Consider the following 27,057-nt stretch of genomic DNA (forward strand, 5'->3'; position numbering starts at 1 on the left):
GCAATGTTTAATTTAGTGTAAAGGGAGTCTTTAAAGTCGCACAGCTGAATTTTTGTGCTACCCCTGATAGTAGTACAAATTACATTATCAAAAAGTAGGCTTATCTGCTTGAAACGAAAAATTATTCCCATTGAAGTCGGCAATCATTAATCATTTTATTAGGTATACTTGTACATTAATGCAAATATCTAATCAGCCATCTTATGGCAGCGACACAATTCAGAAAAGCATACAGACATGGTCAAGGGGTTCAGTTGTTCAGTACAAACAAAAGAATGTGGTATTAATGTAATCTAAGTGATTAAGTATTAGAAAAAAAACAACCTTCAATAGAGAAAAAAGATAAACACACTTACTATAAAGTCATTCACATGGCCTCACACGCCTGAAAAATAAACTTACTATAAATCCATTTATATGCCCCCACAGCCCTAAACAGTACTGTGGTTGGCATTTGCCCTGTTTGCAGCCCTGGATGAATCTACAGTCTCCAAGCTGATCATGACATAGTGGCCTAACAGAGTATTACTGGTCACAAGAAAATGAGTACTGATATAACAGTGATAACACACAAGCATGTGCATTACCTTGGGGTTACCCAGAATTGCAATGCCCACGGCAAGTTTCCTCCTCTGTCCTATGCTGAGTCTCTTTACTTGGTTGTGCTTTACTGCTTCCATATCCAATTCATGTAGAATCTTATTTATCTTGAATGCAAAATAAAAAGATTGTGTCTGTATTATTATGTTGAAAAAGAAAGCAATTTAAATGGAAATAGCAAATGGACAGTAACCTTTTATGCTAAATCCCCTCCCTCAAATTTACTATTTACTACAATAAATTATTGTAACTGCTCAGAAACGTTATATAATTTTTAAGACAGCTTTAACATTTTTGCGATGTCATAAATACTGCTCAGTCTAACTGGTAAGGCTAGAAATGCTTTATTACATTTTCAAGTAAATATTAAACAAGGAACAAACATAACTATTGTCAAAAATACAACAAGAATTGAGAGCTAGAGAGTCTCTGTTCTGCAGAGGCACTAATGAAGATTATCTAGCTACCTGTTCAGTCATCAACAGTAAATTAAGTAGTATAAAGTACATGAGCACATAAATGGTAAATGTAAATGGTGTTTTCTTATGTTCAATATAAGCAATTCACCGTAGATGCTTCACAGTTGTCTAAAACTTTCCAGCAACTCTCATAGGTGTATATCTATATAATAAAATCAACTGCGGATAAAAATTAGACTTCAGTTATTTTCATACTTACTCATCACATAGCAACTATGATAAAAAACGAAGGCACTCCTAAATATCAACCGATAACAACAACACAACATTATCCACAACCAAAAATGTATAACAAAATAGAAGAAAGGAAAAAGGCACACAGGCCATGTACACAGAAACACAGGGAGGATGTCCCAAATAGTAAAGATGAAAAAAAGGGTAATGTTAAAGGCCGGTACACACTAGAGGAGGTCTACTGTGTACCGGCCTCGTTAGCTATGTGTCCCAGCATGGGCAAGTGCATAAACATTTGCTGATGCCGAAAGCGACAGCGAGGAAGCGGGGGCTATGCTGCATTCGGCAGCATCGCCCCCGATAATTATGTCGCCCATCGTACCTGCATGAAGGTCCGACAAGCGATGTTGCTGATGATGCATGGGAGCGTGCATCGTCAGTGACATTGAGGGTACACACTACACGATGTTGCTGACATGTCGTCCAATCCGGGCCGGAACGGATGACATATCGTCTAGGGTGTACCCGGCATTAGGCGCATTTCCGCAACCAGTGTCTGGTCAGCAGGACAGCAATTGAAAGAACTGTAGGCAGGCCCACAGAGGAGGAGGTACAGTAGTATAAAAAAAGAGAGAGGGGAGAGAAGAGCAAGAGCAAGAGCAAGAAAGAGTCAGGAGAGAAATGAAGACACATACACAGTGACAGGAGAGCAAGAGGGGGAAAAAGTGCAAGACAGAGGAAGAGTGAAGAGAGAGTAAAGGCAAGAGAGTAGTAGGAGAGAAAGAAATAGGGGAATAGTAAATAAAGAAAAGGGGGAGAGAAAGTGGGGGAAGAATATAGGAGTGAGAAATACATAGATGTATGTGGGCACATCTGTATATACATATTTCACCTCTGGGTGGCACATAGGGGACCTTACAAACTTTTGCTATGAGGCCTTCAAGTATCTAGTTACGCCCCTGATTGAGATTACCAATTTACAGTGGTTTTGAGAATAAGATGCTTTCTTAGGGAAAGGGATGTGAGACTCCAGTGTGCCACTATATCACTCAGCGGTTAATGCATTTGGCCTATTCTATATTTTTATTATTCTAATTTTCCTTACCATGTACACTTATGAGAGTTGATGGAATCTATTAAACTATGCAGTAGATTATTTTTATTGCTTTGGAACACTGATTATATTAAATATTCAAAATTGCCATTTGTACACTTTTGTGTTTTTTTTATTCTTTTGTTGGAAATGGTGATTCCTTTTTTGGTTCACTGAGGCTGTTGTCTGAGGTGCGACTTGGGAGTTATACCATCTTTTTGTGCAGAGTGTAAAGTACATGTTCCATAGACCTTTATTGTAGAGAAAGGTCATCACACACAAACAGATGCAGGTCTAGATATAAGCTGGCCAGTACCTCCTGTTCCTTGAGTGCTTCACTGATTCCTTTCAATGATGCAAAGACCGACAAATTCTCTTCCACCGTGAGAACATCAAAGTCAATATCCATTTGCTGGCAAACTCCAATCACCTTCCTGATGTCCAGGATCTCATCGATGTCAGTGACTCTGTGGCCATAGATAGTAGCCATCCCTAAAATAGATATGCACTGTATTATACTGTAATTTATTGTTCGTTTGTGCTTTATTAAGCAGTCACATGTTTAAAATCTCTCTTTTCTATTATTTTATATTTCTAGCAATAATATCTTGTTACACAAACTTAAAATAATGAAGAACTTTTCTGTGCCAAACAACACAGAGGAGGTAAATTTACTAAAGCTTCTAAAACAGACAAGTGGAGGTGTTACCCATATCAACCAATCAGATTCTGCCTATCATTTTCTACAATGCAATAGAGAAATGATGAACAGAATCTGTTTGGTTGCTATGGGTAATACCACCACTTTTCATTTTCAGAAGCTTTAGAAGATTTTCTTTTTTTAGAAACTCACTCACACAAATGTAATGGAAGAGCATGTCAGAGAGAGGCAGCTATGATGGGTGCTGAAGTCATTCAGAGATGATGGGGAAGAAGAGTGCTCAATTCAGATGGGCTTCTGACTGAACTTGTTTGAACAGGAGCCTGCTGTCATTCTATGGGGTCAGTCCAATTAGGTGCGAATTGAGAGATGCGAGTTTCTGTTTTCTCTTCTAATTCAATTTGCAATCCAATTAGCAACTCGCACTGAATTCACATTTTTCCATCCGCACCTCCTTGAGGGTGAGAGATGGAAAGGAAAATCTTTATTTTAAGGTTAATATATTGGGGTACCGTGCTAAACCCCTTGGAGACCGCCCTAATGACTAATTAGGCAACTAGAAGTTTCCAAATAGCTTTATTAGTCCAATAATTACTTGTAATTTTTTGGGTTAAAAAAAGACCTTAAGTTACTCCAAAATCAACTTTTTTGTTAGTTTAGGCACCCCAAATTTAATTACAGAATTTTTTAAATTGAAAAATAACTGTATTTGTTTATCATTTTTACTTTTCATTTTTCGAAGTGCCCTCAAAGTACCCCAAAATCACCTTTTCCCTAATTTTTTTGCATTTTTTATTTCATTCGTTTGAGATTATACAAAAAGTTTGCTTTTTATAATGTTTTTGCATTTAAAAAAAAAAAACACAAATCAGCCATTTAACACCACTTAAAATCTTCAGTATTTTGCTAATGCCCACAAACAGCCTTCTATAAGGTTCTGCTAACAATCAATTTTGGTAGGTTCAGGAGGGTCTCCCCACTTTTTCATACACATCTCTCACATCGCATTGAGCAGTCATTTCGTAAAACCTCCACTGCGAGTACCGCAAATAGGCATTGTTAATTGGATTGGAGAATTCTCGGGTGCGCGCATTAGTGCAAAGTCGTAGAGTTTTATAAAACTAACTTAACCCCTTAGTATATATTATCAGCAGGGTTTCTTACAGCCAGGAGATAATATAGTGTGCAGTATTACACAGTTTGTGCAGATTTACACAGTTTGGGCAGTTGTAAGAACATTTTGTTTACTTTATCGGTAATAATTCCCTCCAATCAAGATTCAGCACACACTCCTCTGACCCGTGAACTCAACCTGTGATTGAGGCCAAGGCAATAGACACACTGCAGCAGGCATAACAGCCTCTTCTGCACTTTCATTACAGCTGCCAGGCCAACATCTTCACCCCGCCATTAATCTTTTAGGCTCTGATTCGGGAGACATTCAAAATTTGCAGACCCGCTCGCCGGGCACTGCCTGCTCATAAGGAACGTTTATTTAAAAATAAAATAAAATAATACAATTTAAATGGATTGACCATTGGGATTAAGGTCTGGGGAGTTTCCTCTCCATGGACCCACAATTTCGATGTTTTGTTCCCCGAGCCACTTAGTTATCACTTTTGCCTTATGGCAAGGTGCTCCATCATGCTGGAAAAGGCATTGTTCATTACCAAACTGTTCTTGGATGGTTGACAGAAATTACTCTTGGAGGATGTTTTGGTTGTATTCTTTATTCATGGCTGTGTTCTTAGATAAAATTGTGAGTGAGCCCACTCCCTTGGCTGAGAAGAAACCCCACACATGAATGGTCTCAGGATGCTATACTGTTGGCCAGAGTAACATCTGACAAAAAGGTCTAAAAACACTGAAGCAACAAACTTTGTGAAAACCAATACTTGTGTCATTCTCAAAACTTTTGGCCATGGCTGTATAATGCAGTGTTCACTGGGCAGGTATGTACGAATGGGATCAGTTTCCATTGCTGCATTACTGTTGCCCATACTTGAGTTGAGGCGTCAGAATTCCCTGCTCACCCAGGGCAGTAGAAACATCTGAACAGATTTTTATAATTCCTTTTACCACTACTAGAGTTAAATAAATGCAATATTAGCATTTATGTAAACGTTTTGTGTTTACTAGTCTACAACCCAACCCTTTGTAACTAAACCCCTTAGGGCCATATTAAATTAGATGCGAAAAGCCCCGTACTTTTCGCCTTCATCTCTGCTTTTCCATGCGAAAAAGTATCGCACGCTTTCCCGCTTATCCCCGTATTCATTTAGAGATCGTCGAAAACGGGACCCGGCGAATTCGGACTTGGCAAAAAGTCCTGCCAGATTTGGGGAAATCAGCCAGACACCCCCCAAAAGATGCACTGACATTGGGGATCACTACAGATCCTCCCGAATAGGCCTGCAGAAAGTATTTGCGGTACTTAAATGCTTTCAATTGCTGCTAATTAGCGTCTTTGCAGAAGTGGTGAAGAATAAGATTTAGCAGAAAATAAGTAGTCCCAGCAAATTTGGGGTACACAAAAATGGGTGCTAGTATATTTTAAAGTTGCTAAAGTGAAGTTTTAACTTAAAAACACCTGGGGCATACTTGGGGGCCCCCTGGAGTCTATTTAGCTAGTCTTTAAGTTTGTTTCGTCCCCAAAATGAAAGTACTTTTTTGGGGTGATCTAAAATATTTTTTAAACTTTTTTTGACACAGTTTACCTTTGGGGGACTGTCCCAAGGGTGCTGGGTGGTTTCCGGACGTTTGCACCCCAAAACCCCAATTCTGCACTTTTTTTCGACACCTATTCATAGGCGAAACTTATTCGCCGGTTCCATTGCATTGAGTTTCCGCACCAGCGAAAAGTCTCCGGAATTGAATATGGAGCAAGCTATTTGCATGGCGAAATTACGTCACTCGCGATACTTTTCCACAGAAACTGACTTTTCGCACCTAATTGAATATGGCCCTAGAGTAGTGAAGTTCGTGTCCAAATCCTGCCAAACTCAGTTATAAATTTCAGTGTGGAAACAAGACCCCCCCCCCCCCTAACGTATTTGTGTGCTACATGCAAATTCAGACGGTATTTTCCCTACATGGTGAAAGTTGAGGTGTGTGTGGGGGAGGGGTGATGAGCTACCTAGCAATCTGAAGAAAGAGGAGTGGCTGTGTACAATTCTCCAAAAGGTAAAAACCTATTTTAACAATACATCCAAGCAGGTTTGGTTGAATATTATGCACTTTAATTTAGGTACAAGGCATATATTTTTTTATTGCCATACTAGTGCAGAAGTATCACAACTGCTAAAAAAAAATAAAAATACTGACTTTCTCCAGATCCTCACAAACTCAGAACAGCAGCTTATATTATTTCCATACATTTCTGTTAAATGCACCAAAATACACTTAAAGTGTTTAGTTTGAGGTTATAATCCATTGGGTAAAAAAAAAAATTAAAAAAAAAAAAATTAAAAACCCCACCTAAATCAAGCAAAAACATTTCCAGGTGCTGCAAACGTATGCTAGTCCAGTAACCCCGGCTAGACAATCTCTTAAGTTGGGTATACACACCTATATCTGTAGATCGAGTGATCTGCAGATGATGGTTGTTCATACACACGGACACACCATCATCTGTCATCTGGCCGCGGATCCCGCTGGCCAGGGGGGCGTTGCACCCCCCTCCCCGCGGCCACTGCAGCAAGTGTATGGGTGGTCGACTGATCGCCCATACACTCAGTACAATGAGAAGATATATCTGCCATTGGCTGTGCAGCAGAGCCAACGCGATATGCCTGTGAACTACATCATTCACAGACATATTGCTGGTACACGCTGGCCGACCGGTACGCAATATATTGGCCGATCAATTGATCGGCCAATATATCTGCCATATTGAACCCAGCATTAGATCTCCTAGTTATTCCCGGAGGGCATCTCTGCTAGCTACCCCTAAGACAGATCTCAATACAGAGCATGCTCTTTAGTTACTTAACCCCTTCAGTGTTAAAGAAGAGAGGAACCTGTCCTCAGCATAAACCACAAAAGTGCTAAGGCGAGTCCCACTCGTCCTCACATGCAAGGAGTTCAAAGGGGGAAAAAAAATCGCTCTTACCAGTCCCACTGTACCACACCAGCGATAACAGTTGGTGGGGGTTGTAGGAGGAACCTGGATAAAACGGAACTTCATGGCACTGCTGAGATGGCAAGGCTTAGCCTACTAAACTACAGAAAATGGTGTAGAGCCATGGGAATGGTGAAGTGCCTAATCTCCCCCATCCAGGCAGCTAGAAACTCTTTCAAACTACACTTGTGTCCACCAATCCTCAAATTGCGGCCATATAGCCCAGTTTAGAGCGCCCAGACTTTGTGACTTAGCCACGCTAAAACCATAATCCTATTTTAAATTTGTAGTACAATATGGTCGGATTCAGAGGAGGATGCAGTGGTGTAGTGGCTGCGACTTTTGTTACAGCCGCTACTGCGCCTGTATGGTAATGCCACGGCCAGCTGCTCACACAGGACCAATAAACTGCGCCTGCCAAAGGACTGGTACAAGTTCCATGGTGCGACCAATAGTGCGTCTAAATGCGCAGTGGCGGAAATGCACTGCCTTAAGATGCTGCAAGTGGGCATCTCAGTTGGTTGAAAATTGAAAGTGGCACTAGCATAACGACGCAGACGCAACTGCGGCAAAAGATGCAGTCACGGGCCCTGTCCACCTCTGAATCAGGCTCTATTTGAGGACTAAGATGTAACATTGATTACAAAGTAACAAAATTTTAAAAAACAAATCGTCTCCATATGCATGTAAAGGAAAGGTGTATGAGGACACATCTGTATGTGCTCATTTATCAACAAGTCATAAAACTTGTTGTGTATGATAAATGGTGCTCCAGCCAAGTTTTAACACTCGTTGCGTATAATAAAACTGGTTGATAAATGAGGCTCTTAGTATTTATTGTCTGGTGATCAGTGTGATAACTAGACAATATCCACCTACACTACAGAAATTATTATGAAATCCAGGGATGGGAGGGGAGCATGAGGTCTATGTACAGTACTAAGCCATGGAAAGAGATACAATGGATGGAGATAAAGTACCAACCAGTCAGCTCCAAACTGTAATTTTTCAAACACAGCCTGTAGAGTGATATGTAGAAGCTTATTGGTTGGTACTTTATCTCCATCCACTTTCTCTCTCTCCAAGGCATAGTACCTAGACCTTTATCTCAATCCACTTTGTCTCTCCAAGGCTTAGTACATAGGCCCCTCAATATCTTATCTTCAGCAAACACAGGAGTATCCTCATTTGATGGAGACAAGTTCTTTTTTTCAAATGATGGGGCCCCTTAGTAGTTAAGATCTGGGGATCATTAGACAATCAGACAAACCAATCAGCTCCTAACTGTAATGGGACATGGCAGTTATGCTGCATACACACGGTCAGATTTTCTTAAAGAACTGCACTATAACGATTGTAGAAATCGTTCAATCGTTCATATCTTTGACATGTAGGGCATGCATCGACCAATGATGCACGTTCCTGCATGACATCGACTGTGTTATGCAGCAAGATCTGGATGATTTCCTTAACTTTAACTAATGTCAGAAATCGTTCATCGTTGATAAAATCGTTCAAATCGTTGTTGAAATCGTTCATCATCATCGTTCAACGAAATCGAAGATCTGACAAATCTGACCATGTGTATGCACCATTAGGTGTTGATTAACTGGTACTTTTTTCAGTTTTCTTTATCTCCATCCAAGGCTTAGTAAATAGACCCCGAATTCCAGGCGCTAATTAAGAAACGTTGTAAAAAGTCAGTTAAACTATAGCTGCTCGTGTCCTTAATAAAGTGTCTTGCTACCTCCTAATCACAAAACTGAAAACAAACAAATATGGACACAGCACTATACAGACTGTCCGTGAATAACTGTCAAACCAAATAAAAACCATAAGATATAAAAATTTATTAAAATTATCAGACATATTTATAAAATAAAATCAATCAATAGTGACTAATGCTGATAATTATCAATAGCAAATAAGACAATTAACTAGGTTTCAGTTCTAACTGATAATGCAGATATGAACTGAATATAGAGGATTAGTAATCCATTATGCAAACATGAAAAAGAGAACTGAAAACACACGCACACACACACACACACACGGGCATCCGCAGACCTCCTGCCCGCACTGTATACCACTCAGAGTGGGGTGTGCTGCTGCAGGGCAGAACATTTTCGGACCCATCCGGCTCCGCCTCTTCTCACTAATGCTGGGAAGAAGTGTGGCCGTGGTCCGGGGATGTCCCAGCAGGCTCAACAAAGCAACATCTACTACAAGCATCAGTGAGGAGAGACGGAGCTGGCTGAGACAGCAGTTGTGCTGCTCTGCAGGGCTTTAGAGAGCTGTGCCAGGTCCGGGTACTTTTGGGAGACATGGTCTAATGTAACCGTTACCCCCCCCCCCAAAAAAAATAGAAAAAAATTGTTGTTGCATGGCACTTTACAGGAGGATGCCATATGCCCCATAACCAGGTGTACCTTCCCCCAGCCCCCGCACAGCCAAAGGAGATTGAAGCAGCCTCCCTGGACCCATCGCAGCCCAGCACACAGCAGTTTGGGCTGCTGTGGAGACACAGGCTGTCGCTGACAGGTGGGGGGCGTAGCTGTGCCTCTCCATCAAGCCCAGGACCGAGTAATAAGTACACGTTCCCCCACCCTTCCTCTCGGCGCCCCTGCTACTAAGGGATGAAAAGACGCCCACTGGGCTCAGAAGGTGAGTGCCCGTCTGCTGGGGTAGCATAACTGGTTGCAGGGGTACGGTTATGGCCCTGTAGCGACCGCAACCCTTGCACCTACTATAGCTATACCCCCTATCTATGTATATACACAGTCACACACATTTACTGTTAGTTTGCTGTATTGCATTTGTAACAAAAGAAAAAACAAAAAACACTCTTTTGCCACTTTAGGTTGAACTTATTTGCCGTAAAAAAGTAAATAAGCAAACTAATGGTAGGTTCTGGAAAAAACAAGAGATATGGTAAGAACTTACCTTTGTTATCTCTGTTTCTACGAAGTCCATAGGGTCCACAGGGTGACCTTGGGGTATAGCTGGATCCTGGATCCTCGGGCACCACGGAGTTAAAGCTTTTAGCTGCTCCCAGGATGCACTTGGGTCCAACCTCCCCTATACCCCGCCCCCGAGCCACAGGCACCTCAGTTGGTAAGCAGCCCAGGCCGGAGGAGGAGACGAAACAGAGAGAAGGAAGACTGGAACACACAAGAACCATACTCACAGAAATGGGAGACGGAAAACCGGTGACCAGTCACAGAGCCCATATGAAGCCAGGTGCGTCAGGGCGGGTGCCCTGTGGACCCTATGGACTTCGTAGAAACAGAGATAACAAAGGTAAGTTCTTACCATATCTCTTGTTTTCTACTTCAGGGTCCATAGGGGTCCACAGGGTGACCTTGGGGATGTCCCAAAGCAGTCCAACTAAGGGCGGGGACGCTCCTGTGCTGATAGGAGAACCCGGCGCCCAAAGGATGCATCCTGAGAGGCAAAGGTGTCAAACGCATAGAACCTCAAAAAGGTCTGAATGGAAGACCAGGTGGCCGCCTTACAGAGCTGAACAGCAGAGGCGCCACGGCTAGCAGCCCAAGAAGGGCCCACGGACCGAGTGGAATGAGCCTTAACAGAGGCTGGAACAGCTAAACCCTCCTGCATATAAGCCTCAATAATAACAGAACGAAGCCAACGGGCTAGAGTCTGTTTGTTGGCAGGCCAACCCCTCTTGTGAAAACCAAAGAGGATAAACAAAGAATCCGACTTCCTCACAGAACTAGTCCGGTCCACATAAACCTGGAGTGCCCTTACAACGTCTAAGGAAGTCTCCCCAGCCGAAAGATCAGGTGACTGAAAGGCTGGTACAACAATTTCCTGATTAATGTGGAACCTGGAAACCACCTTAGGCAGGAAATCAGGACGAGTGCGAAGCACCGCTCTGTCCTGATGAAAAATCAGAAAAGGGGGACGACAAGAAAGCGCCCCCAAATCTGAAACCCTCCTGGCAGAAGCAATTGCCAAGAGGAAAACAGTTTTAAAAGTTAGCCACTTGAGCTCCACTGACTCCAAGGGCTCAAAAGGAGGACCCTGTAAGGCCCTAAGAACCACCGCCAAATCCCACGGGGCCACAGGTGGCACAAAGGGAGGCTGGATTCTCAAAACACCCTGGAAAAAGGTGTGTACGTCCGGCATAGCAGCGATCCTGCGCTGGAACCACACCGACAGACCAGACACGTGTACCTTCAGTGAAGAAAGACGTAATCCTAAGTCCAAACCGGACTGAAGGAAAGCCAGAATACGCGAAACTCGGAACACCTGGGGATCATAGTTTCTGGCCTCGCACCACTGAAAGTAAGTGTGCCACACTCTGTGATAGATCCTCGCGGAAGTAGGCTTGCGCGCCCTCAGCATGGTGGTAATAACGGAGCTAGAAAAGCCCCGAGACCTCAGGACGGCTGTCTCAAGAGCCACGCCGTCAAAGATAGTCGACCCAGATCCGGGTGAAGACAGGGCCCCTGAGACAACAGGTCCCGCCGTTGAGGTAGGAGGTACGGAGCGTCGATGGACAGGCTCCGCAGATCGGAGTACCACGGCCTTCTGGGCCACGCTGGGGCCACCAGGATCAGTGTGCCTCCGTCCTGTTTGAACTTGCGCAGGACCCGAGGCAGCAGAGATATCGGAGGGAACAAGTAAGCCAGTTGAAACAGCCATTTCACCGACAGCGCGTCTATCAGACTTGCGCCTGCATCCCTTGTCCTTGACCCGTACACAGGCAGCTTGTGATTGTAACGGGACGCCATCAGGTCCAGCTCTGGCAGCCCCCACTTGTCCACGAGTAGTTGGAATACCTCTGGATGAAGCGACCATTCCCCGGGATGCACATCGTAACGGCTGAGGAAGTCTGCCTCCCAATTGAGGACTCCTGGGATGAAAACTGCCGAGAGAGCTGGAAGATAGCGCTCCGCCCAAGCCAGGACGCGGGACACCTCCGACATCGCAGCTCGACTGCGAGTCCCTCCCTGGTGATTGATGTACGCCACCGTGGTGGCGTTGTCTGACTGCACCTGAACGGCCCTTCCGTGAAGAGCGGTGCCGGACGACTGCAGGGCTCTGTATACTGCCCGCAGTTCCAGGATGTTGATGGGAAGAATCGCTTCCTCCGCCGACCAACGACCCTGAAGTGACAAGGAGCCTGTCACCGCCCCCCAACCCCGGAGACTGGCATCTGTCGTGAGCAGAACTCATTCCGGGATCCAAAAGGGGCGCCCCTCCAGGAGATGCGCTGTCTGCAGCCACCAGGCTAGGGACAGACGCACCTCCGAGGACAACACCAGCATCTGAGAGCGGATCCTGTGTGGCAATCCGTTCCATTCTGAAAGAATCAGCCCCTGCAGGGGCCTGGAATGGAACTGGGCAAACTCCACCATGTCGAATGCCGACACCATGGACCCCAAAACTCTCATCGCTGAGTGCACCGACACTCTGCCACTGCTCAGACAACTGTGAATCCGCAGCTGTAAGGAGGAGACCTTCTCTGGAGTCAGAAAAATCCGTTGCTGACGAGAGTCCAGCAGGGCCCCCAAATGAACCATCCGTTGTGATGGGATGAGGGAGGATTTCTTCCAGTTGATCAACCAGCCGTGCGCCTGTAGACAAGCGACCGTCAGGTGGAGATGCTGGATCAGTACCTCCGGGGAGCTTGCCAGCAAGAGGAGGTCGTCTAGATACGGTAGCAACCGTATCCCCTGGCTCCGAAGGTGAGCCGCCATGACCGCCATCACCTTGGTAAATACCCTTGGTGCCGTGGAGAGACCAAAGGGTAGAGCCCTGAATTGGTAGTGGTTGTGGAGAATAGCAAACCGCAGAAACCTTTGGTGCGATGTTGCTATAGGCACATGGAGGTAGGCGTCCTGGATATCCAGGGAGACCATATAATCCCCCGGTTCCATCGCCAGTATGATGGAACGCAAAGTTTCCATCCTGAATTTGGGAACCCTGAGAAACCTGTTCAGGGACTTCAAATTGAGGATGGGGCGATGAGAGCCATTGGGTTTCTGCACCAGAAACAGCGTAGAGTAATACCCCATCCCACGTTGAAACTGTGGTACGGGTATAATGACCCCCGCCGTCAGCAAGGCCTCTATGGCTTCCTGAACCTGCAAGGCCTTGGTTTTGTCCTGAGAAGGACTTGTGCAAAAAAACTGGCAAGGCGGCCTGTGCCGAAAAGACAGGGCGTACCCCTGGGAGACCACTTCTCGCACCCAGGCATCCGTGGTGGTATTGTGCCAGCACTGGGCGAATTGAAGAAGTCGGCCTCCCACTCTGGGGTCCCCCAGAGGGAGGCCCGTCCCATCACGCAGAAGGCTTATCTTCTGGCTTGGAAGAAGGGCGCCTAGCACTCCAGGCTTGCTTCTTTGGCTTTGTGGCGGTCTTGGGTGCGGACTGCCTCGGGAAGGACTGACCCTTTGCCTTGCCCTGAACCCGAAAGGAACGAAACGCCGAGCTCCGGACCTTAGCAGGTGTAGTAGCTGAAGGGAGGAAGGCTGACTTGGATTTTGCCAGGGTATCTACTATTTTGTCCAGGTCCGGACCAAATAGTAATTCCCCATTAAAAGGTAAGGCCTCCAAGCCTTTCTTTGAATCCGCGTCTGCTCTCCAAGACCGCAACCACAAGGATCTACGAGCAGACACTGCTGCCGCCGAAACCCTAGAGGTCAACAGGCTAGCATCCAAAGATGCTTCTCCAATGTAGGAGGCGGCATCTCTCATCTGTCCTAACAACGCCCCCTGGACGTCCGGAGATTCATCCGTAAACGTGTCCTCCAAGGCGTTGGCCCACCCCTCAATGGCCTTGGCCACCCAGGAGATGGCCATGGACGGCCGGGCTACAGCCCCTGAGAGAGAATAAATAGACTTTAGACAAGTCTCCACCTTCCTGTCCGTAGGATCCTTCAGCGAGGATATAGACGGCAATGGCAAAGTAGCACTCCTGATGAGGCGTGTTACATGGGAATCGACTGCAGGCGGAGTTTCCCATTTCTTACAATGCGCTTCCGGGAATGGATAATTGGACGCCAAGCGTTTCTGTGGCAGGAAACGCTTACTGGGCGTCTGCCAGGCCACCGCCATGTGATCAGTCAACTGATCAGACAAGGGGAACGCTGTAGAAGTAACCTTAGCTTTTTTAAAACTAGGATACCTTGACTTGGGAGCGGGTGCCTCATCCTCAATCAGAAGAATAGCCCGCACCGCCTTAACCAGAGCCCGCACATTGATGGAAGACTTAGTGTCTACCTCCTGGACTGAGGCATCTGAGGCTGAGTCATCCTGTACCTCACCATCATCCGAGAACCCCTCAGAATCCGAAAGATGCGCAGCCTGTGCCATGACTGAGCGTTTAGACGCCCTGGAGGGCACGTCACTGCGCAACATCGACTGAAAAGCCGAAGATGCTGCCGCCAAATCTTGGACAGTGTGGGAAAGCGCATCCACCCAGGGTGGAGGAGCTGTCACAGGAGCCTGAAACGGCACCACAGCCGGCTGTGCCACAGGGGTGGACTGAATATACATTGGCAACCCCGCATAGGGACCAACAGGCTAAGACCCCGGGGGAGTCTGCAATAATTGTGGGACACCCGGGGAATGGGGGATGGCAGGCTGGGGCAACGCCCTAGTAGGGGCGGCAGTCGGGACCGACAGACGGTCCGCGATGGACACCAGCACCTGGGAAAACATCGCCCATGGTGGCTCCTGCGAAATGGGAGGTTTAGACGTACCAGGGACCGCCTGGCACCGTCCGCACAGGCCGTCCTGTGACAAATCCTCCCTATCCACTCCTGCAGAACAGCGCCTGCAGGAGAACAATGCTGGAGCCCCGGAGTGCTCAATCTCCTCCTCAGACATGACTTAGGAAGAAAACGTGCGCACTCACCAGTGTGCTAAACAACAGCCCACAATATGGTACTGTGTAGCACACAACTGTATGTGACGGACCTCACAAATACGTGATCTATATAGGTGAGGTCAGTAGAAACACCCTTCCCCCGCACACCTGTAGGGCTTGTAGGAGAAGGAAAGGGATAGGTACAGGCTGACAGTAAGTAGAAAAAAGACACAGACAGGCAGCACTAGCAAAAGTCACATACCATGCAGGAAGATATACTCACTGCACCTTTCCACTACAATCAACCTCCCAGATTCAGTGTCTGGGAGGGCTATAGCGCTGTGTACACTGTCCTTCTGCAGGGGAGAGGTACACAGGGGGACCGGTCCGCGTGCTCCCTGAGAGTATCCACGCTGCCACAGAGAAAATGGCCGCTGGAGACCTCAGAGGAGGAGTGGCCGAGTATCTGCAGCTCAGCGACGCCAGACTCCGAGCTGAAAGGCGCGCTGAGCTGAGGGGAGGAGCCGCTAGACAGGGAAGGCTTCCTCCCCTGGCTAGCATATTAACCCCCGGGTTGCCGGCATCCCGCTTGCCGCGATATTAACCCTGGTGGTCTAGTGGTCTGGCGGGGTATGCCTCCGCTGGAGGGGGGGCCCGCCGCCACCGCTAGCGCCCCCGGTCTGTCCCCTAGACCGGGGGCATGGGACTGCATTTGAAAGGAACCCGCGCACCGCCGCTAATCAGCGGTGCGCGGCTTACCTGATCTCCCCGGCGTCTTCCGGCAGCAGTCCCGGGGGAAGCCAGAGTCCGGCTAGTACAGACTCTGGCTTCCCCCGCCGCGATCCCCAGTTCAGTGCTGGCGTCGCGGCGCCAGCAGGGAGAAGGAGCGGCAGCGTGGGCGTCTGTACAGACAGCCCAGCGCTGCTGCTCTAGAGAAAAAACTTATAGTAAAAAATAAATAAATTTAACTAAGTTCAATAAAAAATTAAAAGCTTTAGGGGGCTGCTCCTGCAGCCCACCCCGCAGGGTGACCCGACTCCGGCCGGGCACCATCTAAAACTGAGGTGCCTGTGGCTCGGGGGCGGGGTATAGGGGAGGTTGGACCCAAGTGCATCCTGGGAGCAGCTAAAAGCTTTAACTCCGTGGTGCCCGAGGATCCAGGATCCAGCTATACCCCAAGGTCACCCTGTGGACCCCTATGGACCCTGAAGTAGAAAAGGTATAATTTGTGTGAGTACTGCATCATTCCTGATATAACATTGGAAGGTCTATTTGATGTGCAGTTAAATCAAATAGCTTGAAAATCTGCCATTTGTTAAAATCACATTTCCTATAATATCCCTACAAGTTTTTATATGATATTACACAGTATTTTGTGTTGATAAGCGGAAATAATTCCAGAATGTATACAGTACATTCTGATTCCATGATGTAAGAAAACAAAATGTGCAAAATGCCAATTAGTGGTTCAGCACTTTTACTAATAACTTTGTTGACTTCTGATGATTCTTTTAGTAAATGTTAAATATTGAGTATTGCTGTTCGGTTATGCTAAGTAACACATTACTGCAACTTCTTGGAACCATAAGAGGCGCCCCTGCTAAGAGGTTCATGAATTTATAATAGGGTTTCTCAGCTTCTTAGTTATTACTAATATTAATTTTCACTTAATTGTGTGGTGTAAAATGACCTAGTGAAAGCATTAGCTACACCCTTGTGTAAGTGCAGTTTGATAATTAGCCTTCACTTATATTTCAGAGCTAATGAGAGAAATTTTGTTTTCTTTGTTTAGGCTAGGTCTAATGTAAATACGAAATGTAGAGACAAGACAAGCAAGAGGGTGAACACAATTTTAAAGCGTAATAATTTAATAGAATTACAATGCTAAAACAAATGGATGTACTGTACAGCTAGATAATGCTTTGAGATAAACAGAGACCATCATGTTTCTTGTCTGCTGTGATAGTGATACTGCATCCTGCTGCAATGATCTGGAAAGAGAACTGAATGTCTTACCATCTGACGGAGGACAGAGCCCACATAAAATATTCATGACTGTTGTTTTTCCTGTGCCGTTGTGCCCAAGCAGAGCAGTTATTTGACCTTCATATATATCCAAGGTTAACCCTAGTGTTAAAAATAAGATCACCACAGTCATTAGAGACCCACTCTTTTATGCGGCACCATTCCCTCACACTCATGCTATTTATGCTATTATGTTATTTAAAAAGAAAATATATCTTAATACATATGTGTTCTCAGTCGTCTTTACTGCAGTCGCGCCAAACAGCCCCTCTTGGGGCGCCTGGTCCTGTGAGACTCTGCTAACGCCGTCGTCTTTTTATGCCGAAAATGCGGCTAAGTTGCCATGTGACTAGGATGCACCAGGAGACTGTGCTGATTAATTTGATATGTGACAATTGTATGTCTTTGTGCGACCGAGTCTCTCAATCAGCATACGTAGTGCCACAATGCAGCGGTCGCAGACTTTTTACGTTAAGTTCCGTTTTCAGTCCTAGTTGATTCAGATATACAAGTGTCACTTATCAAATTAATAACCACAGTCTCCTGGTGCTTCCTAGTCACATTGCATTGTGACTTAAGGCTCATACACACTAGATGATGTGCTGAAAGATATTGGTGAAAGAAATTGGGTGTACATACTGAACGATATCGTTAACGAAATCGTTCAGTGATGTCATCCTGCCATATCTCTGAACAGGCACTTTTTGACAATATCGTCAGATTGGCCTGTATGTTTGCACGACAGCAAACATTGTTAACGACCCGGTGGAGCGCGCGTTGTTGGTCGTTCACTGCATACACACTGGACGATATAGCGTTGAACGATATCGATATCGCCCATATTGTTAAAAAAAATCGTCTAGGGTGTATGCGGCTTCAGACACATTTTTTTCTTTTTTTTTTTAAAAGGGCCCGTCGCTAGCAGAGTTACACGAGACCTGGTGGCTCAATCACGCCAGGCATATCGCGCTGCATGGTGTATTGAGGCTAGATAAGAAAGGACACATCTGTATAAAGAATGTTTATAGTAACATTTTAAAGCCTAATAATTTAATGGAACTATAAATAAGTATGTACTGTGGCATCTAAGAAAACAAAAAAGTATAGAAGATAACTCAACACTGTAAAATTAAATTCATCAACCACATACTACATGGGACTAGAATAACTTTACAGCATGTCTCAGACATGAGAGCACATTAAAGGTAGCTACAGACTGCATGATATGTAGCACCTGAATAAAGCACAGTCTCAAACACACAAAAGAGAGGAAAACCTGGCTCCACCTAAATCCCTCCCTCTTGTTCCAGATAGCTAGAGGCCGTGTAGCCTGGCAATACAATACACGCCCCACTGCCTCTTCCCTGGTGGTCCTTCCCATTCACACTCTGTGGTGGGACCCAGGGCCAGATTAACAATGGGACGGATGGAGCTCCAGCTCCAGGCCTCCACATAAAAATAGGCCCATCAACATGACAGCATGATTACCAGGTGCCTAACTTACCCCTGAAACACTGGCCATAGTATTTAAATAGTTTTTCTAGTTACCCCCCCCCACAATAAAAAATGATGCAATTTTTCTATTTCTATATACTTAGAGAGACGTTGTGTTCATAGTATAGGGGGTGTACACACCAAGGTGACTCTGACCCCACCCACACAGCAGTGGTTACAGCTCCTCCCATTCTCAGCATAGGCCTTTGAACATTTTCAGCTCCAGGCCCCTGTGGGCCTTAATCCGGCCCTGGTGGGACCACTCTTTCTACTGCACTGTGCGTATCTCAGAAGTACACAGAGGGAACATGTATGTGATCAGTTCCTCATGGTAGAGAGAGTACGAATATATGAGAGTGGAGGGAGTATATAAACGTCAGCTTAAGCAGTGCCTCATAGAAGGAAACCTATATGTAAATAAGGGACTATCTACATTTTTTAACAAAAAAGTAAACAAATATATAAACGTGTAGGACATAAGAAGTAACTAAAACAAACAAAGCATATGAGGAAGATTGTGGCGGCACCTGGCGAGAAATTGCTACACCACCCCTATTTGTCCCATTCTTGCACATCTATATACACCACACAACTGTTCTACCTGGGGTGTAGGGAAAGAAAGAATTTAAGCTTGATAGGACTAGTACAGTAAATGACAATACTGAAAAAAGGTAAGTGGGGGGCAGGCAGAATTTTTTCAATGTATGTCTATCTCCCTATACAGTACCATATACAGTACCATTTCACTACTTAATATACATGAAATTATACCTGCATGACATCTTACCTTGTAGGGCTTCTACCTGACGGTTTTCCTTCTTAAAAGATTTATGAATATTTTTAATCCTAGGTGAAAGTAAGAAAACATTGTAAGCACTTTATACAATAGCGTTCAGTTTAAAATACTGGTTATTAGACAATTAGTATGGGAATAATGACAGCATTTTTAAGGTGTGCTCACCTAGGGACATTTTGCCTGATTCTGAGTAGGGAAGTGATCGAGAAGAATGCAAATATGGGGAAACTGAGGAAATGGGCCTCTATTTCTTCCATACATGCCATAGTGGATAGACCTCAATGTCTTTTTTCACTACTCTCCAGCACAGTAACATTAAGGGCCGTATTCAATTGCCGGGGAAAGTTCTCGCCGGTGACGTCATTTCGCCAGGCAAGAACTTTTCCCCGTATTCAATTCCAAAGACTTTTCGCCGGTGCGAAAAATCTACACCTTGTAACCAGCGGGAAAGATTCGCCTCTGAAAGGAGGCGGAGAAAAGTGCAGAATTGGGAATTTGGGGTGCAAAGTTGCGGAAACACCCCTGCAGCCTTGGGACAGTTCCCCAAAGGTAAACTGCGTAAAAAAAAAAAGCAAAAATAAAAACTTTAGAACACCCCAAAGAAGTACTTTCATTTTGGGGGCGAAAAAAAACAAAGTTCAGGGACAAACTTAAAAACTAGTGAAATCGACTCCAGGGGGTCCCCCAAGTATGCCCAAGCTTTTTTTTTTATTGCAGAGGCATATTGAAGGTGCGTTTTTTAAAAACGCAATTTAGCGATTTTTAACCATGCTAGCCCCCATTTTCATGTATCCCAAATTTGCTGGAACTACTTATTTTGGGCACAAAAAACAGCTAAATGCTATTCTTCACCGTTTGTGCAAAGACGCTAATAGCACCAACCGAGAGCATTTAAGCACCCCAAATACCTCCAGCAGGGCTATTCGGGGGTATCCATAGTGATCCCCATGTCAGTGCATCTTTTGGGGGGTGTCAGGGTGATTTCCCAAAATCTGACAGGACTTTTCGCCAATTTCAGTTTCACCGGGACGCGTTCTCGCGTCCTTTGCAATTGAATAGGGCGAATCGCGGTGACGAGCGCTATACTTTTCCAGAGGCAAAACTAGCGATGACGGCAAAAACTCCGGCATGTGAAAAGTCCGGGACTTTACGCCGGCAATTGAATACGGCCCTAAGTTTCTATAAGCAGTTAGCTTAGCATAGAAGTCCCTCACTTCCTCTCTCGCTTCCCAGGCTCTCTACAAAAACACTCTGATGTGATGTTCCTCTCATGCAGCTGTCTAATGCTCTCTTAGTCGCATGGACTCTCCTACACTTATCAAGCTTTGTGTGGACTCTTGCCCTTCGCCACTGGTCACAACCCAGCCTCCACCATGTGCCCACTCTCCTTTCTGGCCCACTACTTTATCTACATTTGGCCCTTGCCCTGGCCTACTGTCACAAAGGGGGTGTCGCTTACGGTCTACTTTGAAGGGGGCACTACACAGCTAAAACTTGTAAATTGTACCGTGGCTAAAATACTCTATAGCCAATTAGAGCATTAATATATGAACAGCAAAATTTCACCTCTGCAAACTCCTGGTTGTGAGTGCAAGGTTAAAGAATATATATAGCCAACGCAGCCTGTAAATGGTAAAAATGTTAAAACTGTTGCAAAAAGTTTGTGGTGTCAAATCCAATTTAGATGAGAATTCATAAAACTTTAAAAAAAATTTTTGTTGTCTTACTATTTGGGGCAGCACAGACAGTATAATGGTTAGCATTACTGCCTCACAGGTCGTGGGTTTTATTCCCGCTACGACCCTAACTGTGTGGAATTTGTATGTTCTCCCAGCTCCCGTGGGTTTCGTGGAAGTGTTCTGGTTTTCTCCCTCACTCTAAAAATATCCTGACAGGTCAATGATTGACAGTCTGCTGCCATATGGGAGCGAGAGGGGGCGGCAACGGCCTCCGTTTCCCGAAAAGGCATGTTGCCGCCGTTGGGGGGGAGCGAAGAGGCCAGAATCTCCGTTGTCTGATTTCCTGGCCTCTGTCTCTCATTTGCGTGACCCATGGGTTACTTAGCTGGCCGATGTTCCTGCAGATTATCTGATGCTGTGTTGGACAACACAGCTTGGACAAGTAATGCATGCAGGAGGCGTGATGCCTCCTGCTACATTACCATATCTGCAAGGACGGAATTGCAAAGCTACTGGCGTGCAGCTGCAATTCCGTCCCAAGCTGAATCAGACCCATAGACTGTAAGATTCACTGGGGCAGGGACTGATGTGAATGGCCAATATGCTCTGTAAAGCCCTGCAGAATATGTGCACACTATATAAATGACTGGTAATAAATAATAATAAATAAACTGTACTTATTGAATGACAGTACTTGAACTTCACATAGACACACAAATCATATAGTTCACTAAATGGCTGTACCAGCTCGGTACAGTCTGCTAAGCTTGTCTTCAACACACTAAAGAGTTATAAAACTTGAGGTGTTGAGTAACAAATACCTGATAGCTTCTTTCCCATGCAGACCTAAAGGTACAGGCTCAACCATATCATTCAGGTCTGTATTGGTACTAAAAAAGCTTTCATTCAGTACTCCGTAGTTTCTCCTCCTTTTTGACCAGTAAGATGGTTTCAGGAAGAAAAGAGGTGTCCGTCTAAGTCCATACTCACCTGTGCACAAAACATAAAAAGACATTTTAGAGATTAAATATTCTTCACGGCAGCTAAATTCTCTGCTAAGTTATAGTACAATAACTTCCAGAGAAACTTGAAATTGTAAGCAATGGCTGTTAGAGATCTTACTGTTTCTGTGGCGCCTTGCGACCACCACTATCGCAGATTTTGCCTCACACCACACAGAGGTGCGCAGGTCAATTTGTGAAGTTGGTTTGACGGAAATAGTGGTAATGTGCGCAGCCGCACAACTGAATACCACCATAATGTTTACATAAAAATCACTTTTTGTTAATGGACATCTGAGTAACAAGTTATACTCTAGCTCTAATTACCTAAGCACAGCACAAAGTATGGACAATTTACTGTGTGTGCGTGCAAGGCAAGAAAATAACTCTCACCACACTCTTACACACTTTATTCAAGTAAAATTGTGATGGGAATTAATGCTAATACTGCACACCACATTTTAGCTTCATATATGAAAATATCTACTGTTGAGTTTATCTGCTTTTAGACATGTTTGCATGTACAAAGCATAACACAAATATGTATATTATACAAGTGGCCTGCTTCAGAAGAGCCTACAAGTTATGGTTTAAGGCAGTGGTTCTTAAACTCTGTCCTCAGGACCCCACACAGTTCACATTTTCCAGGTCACCCAGCATTACTCACTGACACATGTTTAAAGATCCACAAGTGGAGATAATTATTTCACTTGTGATTATGTGAGGAGACCTGGAAAACATGCACTGTTTGGGGTCCTGAGGACCGAATTTGAGAATCTGTGGTTTAAGGTCATTTAAGGTCACATTTTATCCTTCTATCAGTTTTGAACCATCCATTTGATTGAATAAAAAGTTTGTTTCCCTCCTAAAATACTACTAGGTTTATCCCTATGTACAGTATGGCATATAATAATGAGAGGACATCAAGACTGTCTTTGTTACATGTGGTGTTTTTGTGTACTTTAAGCTTTGTATTACATTGGGCAATGGATGCCTATAATGCGCTTTTTAAGCCAAACAGTAATTGGAACTATAACATTAATATTTTAAACACAGGGCAAAGCCCAATTCAGAGCTGGTACAACACTGGAGTCCTTTTTGCTGAATAGAAAATGCTCTCTGCTTATCTAGATTCATCGCATCATTATGTGTTTTGCTAATGAGGCCCAAAGTATCTTGTTTTGGTTCAGTATAATGATTTGTTGTGTCTAGATTTACTTTGCACTGTATACTCTCTATGTTCCGTGGTTTGGGTCAGTGCCTTGCTCCTCTATGATTTTATTAGAAATAGCATATAACACTAGTTTATGTGTACACTTAAGCTATACTGGCACAAATAGTGTTCTTCAGTTTGTTAATGCAATACAATATTGTGAAATTACATTTACAAAGCAAGTCACTAGTTAAGCATTGAAGATTTAACATAGTTCATTCACACATAATTATGCTAAACAAGCTCTAATGATCAGCATAAACCTTATATATAACCACTGCAAATGTAACCACCAAACATACAGTAGTACAGTGCACGGATTTATTATAGTCCGATAGACAGAATAAAATCTATTTCTAGCTATCTATATAGTAAATACCACATCACTAAATATGGTTCATACACGGTTATGTAATCTACTGAGAAACAAAAGAGCATTGTCCTTTCTATATTTAAGTATATTTTTATAAAAAGACATACCCACCCCGAATAATAATACGTAGTAGTACCTCCCTGCAGTTGAGTGTAGTTCATGAAATACTCTGCTGCCAAAAACGTCTGCCTCACTAGATACACCCTGTGTATAACAAAAATGTTGCAGAAGGAAATAACTTTTCATCTCCACCCAGCGAGAAATTTTTTTAAACACCAAAGTTCCCCCAACAAGCAGAACTGGGTGTCTGGAATCCTCACAAATTGTGAGAAACATATCTCCAGTTCCTGATTCGATCTCAGCCAAAGGGGACATCATTGTGAATGACAATGTTCCAATATTTTTAAATTGAGAGCTCTGTTTCAAAAATAGTTATATCACCCACTCAGTGCACTGAACACAAGAAAGAGCTTGGGGATTTAAGTGCACCTCCTCCGATAGGTACAGTGACCATTGATCAGATGTCTGGGCATGAACATTACACAGAAGGCAAGATTCTTGACCACGGCAGTTTTGTTAATGGGGTGTTACAGTGTCATTCTAGTTATGATTGGAGTTCTTTAAAGTAGTTGCCTACTTTAAAAAAAAAAAACTCCTTTCATAAGAACCTGCACACCCACCATGTAACAAATAGGAACAAAGCAGGCACTGGAGACCAAAGTGCAGGAAGACTCAATCATCCAGTCCTATTCAGAAAAGTTGAATATAGAGTTATACTTCTCTATATTGAATAGGACTAAATGGATCTTAACATTTGCCGAGGGCAGACTTGATATGTGGGGTACCACTCTGTGAGTCAAACCAATATTTTGTAACACTTTCAGACTAACATTAACCATAACATGATCTTGCCAAGAAACTAGTATATTTTGCATTTGTACTGGAATCACCTAGTGATGAATCATAGCCGATAATAGAAGTTTATTTTCCTACCAGGGAGAATTTGATCAAGGTACGAAGCCAGAAGCAGATACATTACGCTGTCCACAACAAGAAAAATAAAGGTAATTATAAGAGGATATGGTCCTTCCTTCAGATTATACATCTGAGCTCCATTTCCATGTCCCTCTAGAAGCATTACCTGAAAAAAAACAAAGTGGATTTGGTATAATAGCAATACAACACCACATCTTGTTTACGAAAACATTTTACTTTACTTACATTAAAAAACAAAACAAAACAGGAAACCTGTATTGTGCCATGTGTTTACCACGATAGAGAAAATAAGTACTTTCAATGCATTTCATATTTTTCCTTTCAATTGGGTTTTAAAAGTTACCAAATTTCTAGGTTTTCCAGTAGGTTAAACATTGCCCGACATACTTACATCCACTCGGCTCTATATATGACTTACCTGTGCTATACCGATCATGAATGTGCACTGACAGAACGGACTGAAGAACCACACAAAGGACTTTGGGAAGTCTTCTTTCAGCACAATAAAAATGCCAAGAGAGCCAAGGACAAGTGTGACCAGAAATGCAATGCCACCCGCCTGCTTTGCTTTCTTAAAAAGTGGAGTTAGCATCAGAGCAAATAATACCTAAAGAAAGAACAAATACATCTAACTGGTTTAGTGGTACTTGTAATTTACTTATTAGTGCTGTATTGCTTGAATTATGTTACACAAGTGTTTATAAGTAGAGCAGAAAGGACAAGTGCAGCCATAAAGGGTGTGTGCATGACTAACCACGGGTTTACTTCCATAGACAAACTCCATTAGAGGAGAACACAAAAATGTATTTGTACATTTATATTTTTATATTCATACTATTGTTGTGAGAATTAACAAGTTCGACACCAAGATTAGGAATTAATGTTTGGGAAGAACTGGGCGTTAGTACCGTACTAATCAGTTTTAAACAAAGACTAGGAGGTAGATTTACTAAGGAGCGGTTTGTCAAAGCTGCCGATCATCGGTGTCTTTGACAGTTTGTTTTAAAACGGCAATAGGTATAATCACTAAACCAGGCTTGTTTAGCATTAATTTCTATTGTCGTTTTAAAACTATTGATGATTAGATGACTTTGACAAGCCACACCTTAGTAAATCTACCCCAAGGAGTTCTCTACCTCACCTGGTGTTCTTATATGAAGTATGAGCAATGCATACAGTAGATCTGATGATTTTGTAAGAATGCTGTATCTCACTTTAGTGTTCTGTAGATCCCCCATTATTTGCCATTTCGTCCAGGCAGTGCCTATTCTGCCCAGTGTAATGCACCCAAGATGGCTACCTCGTCTGGTACCTTCAAGGGTAGGATGAATAATCCTTGGAATTGATGACCCAAAATGGCTGCTCCCACTCTCTATATTCATGGTTTTCTGTATTCTCTGCAAATCTAAATGCCTATAATCTTCATGATTTCTGCAAAGCGCATTGAGTACAGTACTTTTGGAAAAAAAACCACTAAATTATTATTATAAAACTGCAACTACACAAAAGTCCCTAATCCCAACCATTACTCAAAACATACTAATTTAATTTAATTTACACTGTCTAATGGCACCTGGATACATTTTTACTTTGTCCAGGTATCCAACATTATCCATAACAGTAAGGAATACTGGTATTACTGTATGCATTCTAAGAAATTAAAGCATTATACAGATAGAAAAGGCAAAAGCAACAATATACTAAGGCAAAATATATTAGCCATCTAAAGTAGTGAAAATTTGTATTCAGCTCTTTAAAATGGTTATGAGTAGGAGGACCAACCATAAGTTACAATGTCTATGATTATGTATTCTCATTGCTCCTCCCAGGCTCCCACTAACATCCAATTGAAAGCCAAAGCATTTCGACCAACTACGGAGACCTGGAAAAAACAACTGTATAGTGCAGTCCCTGTTGATCCAGGGACAGGGCAGTACTATAATGATCCAGGTGGTATTGCAGCATTAACATATTTATATTACAGTAATATACAGTATAAAGAATCTGTCAAAGTCATTGCTTAAATGAGCTGGTATATAATATTCCCTTATTATTATTATAAGAAAATCGGAGCCTGGGATGGGGAAAGGGGGAGACGTAAGGGGGAGAGGCAGACTGGCAGATGCTTAGTCTATTTATTTACCAGTGTACATAATACTGTATATCTGCTTATCTAGAAATTACAGAAGAGTCGTAAACCATAAACACTGAAATTTAATCATTTCACTGTGTGTCTGTAACAGTAGCTCTGCATGTTCTCCTGTGATTCCATATACAAGACAGTGTAATAGAAGTCACTATATAGTACTATATAGTATAAACTCTGTTATAAAGTGTTATGTACTGAAGAACAGGAGACCTATATGGCATATCCGCTGCATTCACACATAGCACATTACATATTTAGCATGAGTTGAAGAAAATACATAAAAGACCATCCTTGTTCTGTGGTCCTGGTACAGAGATCAGGCAAAATTAACCCCTTACAATATTTTCTATTTGTTTTTCTACCT

General features: G+C 43.7%; 1 protein-coding gene across 1 annotated transcript in view; it reads right to left on the reverse strand.

Moving 5' to 3' along the window:
- The window catches only part of ABCA5 (ATP binding cassette subfamily A member 5), a 242,453-nt gene that overhangs the window by 108,912 nt on the left and 106,484 nt on the right, over positions 1 to 27,057 (reverse strand). Inside the window, exons 8-14 of the mRNA XM_088474514.1 lie at positions 24,963 to 25,151; positions 24,542 to 24,689; positions 21,783 to 21,951; positions 19,274 to 19,332; positions 16,984 to 17,094; positions 2,663 to 2,838; positions 588 to 707 (exon numbers count right to left, since the gene is read on the reverse strand). Of these exons, the coding sequence (XP_088330640.1) occupies positions 588 to 707; positions 2,663 to 2,838; positions 16,984 to 17,094; positions 19,274 to 19,332; positions 21,783 to 21,951; positions 24,542 to 24,689; positions 24,963 to 25,151 (972 nt within the window). The remainder of the gene's footprint in view (positions 1 to 587; positions 708 to 2,662; positions 2,839 to 16,983; positions 17,095 to 19,273; positions 19,333 to 21,782; positions 21,952 to 24,541; positions 24,690 to 24,962; positions 25,152 to 27,057) is intronic.

Source organism: Taudactylus pleione, unplaced genomic scaffold, assembly GCF_031769625.1.
Source record: "Taudactylus pleione unplaced genomic scaffold, aTauple2 ptg000016l, whole genome shotgun sequence".
Taxonomy (NCBI): domain Eukaryota; kingdom Metazoa; phylum Chordata; class Amphibia; order Anura; family Myobatrachidae; genus Taudactylus; species Taudactylus pleione.